Genomic DNA, 1,303 nt, shown 5'->3' on the forward strand with positions numbered 1-1,303 from the left:
AGAAACGGGAGGAAAGTAGTATGGAGTGAGGATCATCGGGGAGGGGGGGGGGTCCCCCAACAGCTGTACCCCTTTTCCACCGCATTGTGCAAAAAACCGGGGGCCCTCCTCTTTTACCACACTCTCTCGCCCACAAAAAAACCGGACCACCCTTCTCCTCTCCCCTCTGGACAAAAACCTATGCGAGAAAAACCGGGGTGTTTCCCAGAAAAAGAAGACTTTTTGCGCCTCAGTCAAAAATGTCTTCTTTTTGTGGAAAGAATTCTAGTTTCACATTTCCCGCCAAAATTCTATTTTCAAATTTCCCACCAAAATTCTATTTTCAAATTTCTTTTTTCAAATTTCCTTTTCACCTGAAAGTTTTAAACACAATTTTTTCAACAAAACCTTTATTACAAAAATAATTAAAAAACAGTTACAATAAAAATACAAAAAAATACAAAAAATGATGTCGAATGCTGGAGTATTGCTGCTGGAGTATTGCTGGTGGAGTATTGGTGTTGTGGGGGTGGGCTGGATGGTCTGCAATAAAAAAGATGAATTAAGGTTCAAACATATCTATTTTCCTACCTATTCATCCACCGGGAACACCTGGACGTGCTCAGCCGGGTAAAAATTACCCGGCTGAGCCGCGACGTAGACCATACGGTCTACGGCGTTATGGGTGGCCAACCCATAACGCGCCAAGAAGTGGGACACCACCGTCCTCTTCCCATTTGGGGGCCCAAAGGACATCAAAGCACTGAAAAATAAAGTACAATTTACATAACTTAAGTTTTCACCTACTTCTCCTTCGTTAGCTGGATTATTCCAGAATGGATAATCCTCAGCTGGCCCCCCGGGGACGGGACGTAACCGTCCCGAGGCCCGAGGGCCTGGAGCACCTCATTGAAGCGCTCCAGGTCGCCGTGGCGCCAATTAGGCACCGCGGCGGCTAGCATATTGATGAGTTGCATTCTAGAAAAAATAGACTTTATTAAAAACTAAATGAAAGGATCTAGAAGAATCTAAACTAAAAAGAGCAAAAAATAACTAAACTAAAAGAGCTAAACCAAAAAAAAAATAAAAGGAAGAGTGGCTGAATCTAGGAAACGATCTCTTATCTCGGTTTTGGCCTCCATTTATACCACTGGATCCGGATCAATAATATGAACTCACTTTTGTGGTTCCATTGTTCTCGACATAATCTTTTTTGGTGGTGGAGAATTTTCATGAGCTCCAAGACGGTAAATACCAGCAAAAGGAATAAAAGTTGTAGTGATTCAATAAAAATCAAATAGCCGATTGTCGACTGCCATGTCCG

General features: G+C 42.7%; 1 protein-coding gene across 1 annotated transcript; it reads right to left on the minus strand.

Annotated features, from left to right (window-relative positions):
* Positions 1-570: 570 nt before the first annotated feature.
* GCK72_012460 (uncharacterized protein) lies at positions 571-956 on the minus strand (the record flags this gene model as incomplete). The annotated part of the gene is made up of 2 exons (XM_053729132.1): positions 571-742; positions 787-956. 2 exons carry the CDS (start codon positions 954-956, stop codon positions 571-573), a joined length of 342 nt encoding a protein of 113 aa, XP_053583904.1.
* Between the last annotated feature and the right edge of the window lie 347 nt (positions 957-1,303).

The sequence above is a fragment of the Caenorhabditis remanei genome, chromosome IV (genome assembly GCF_010183535.1).
Source record: "Caenorhabditis remanei strain PX506 chromosome IV, whole genome shotgun sequence".
Lineage (NCBI taxonomy): Eukaryota > Metazoa > Nematoda > Chromadorea > Rhabditida > Rhabditidae > Caenorhabditis > Caenorhabditis remanei.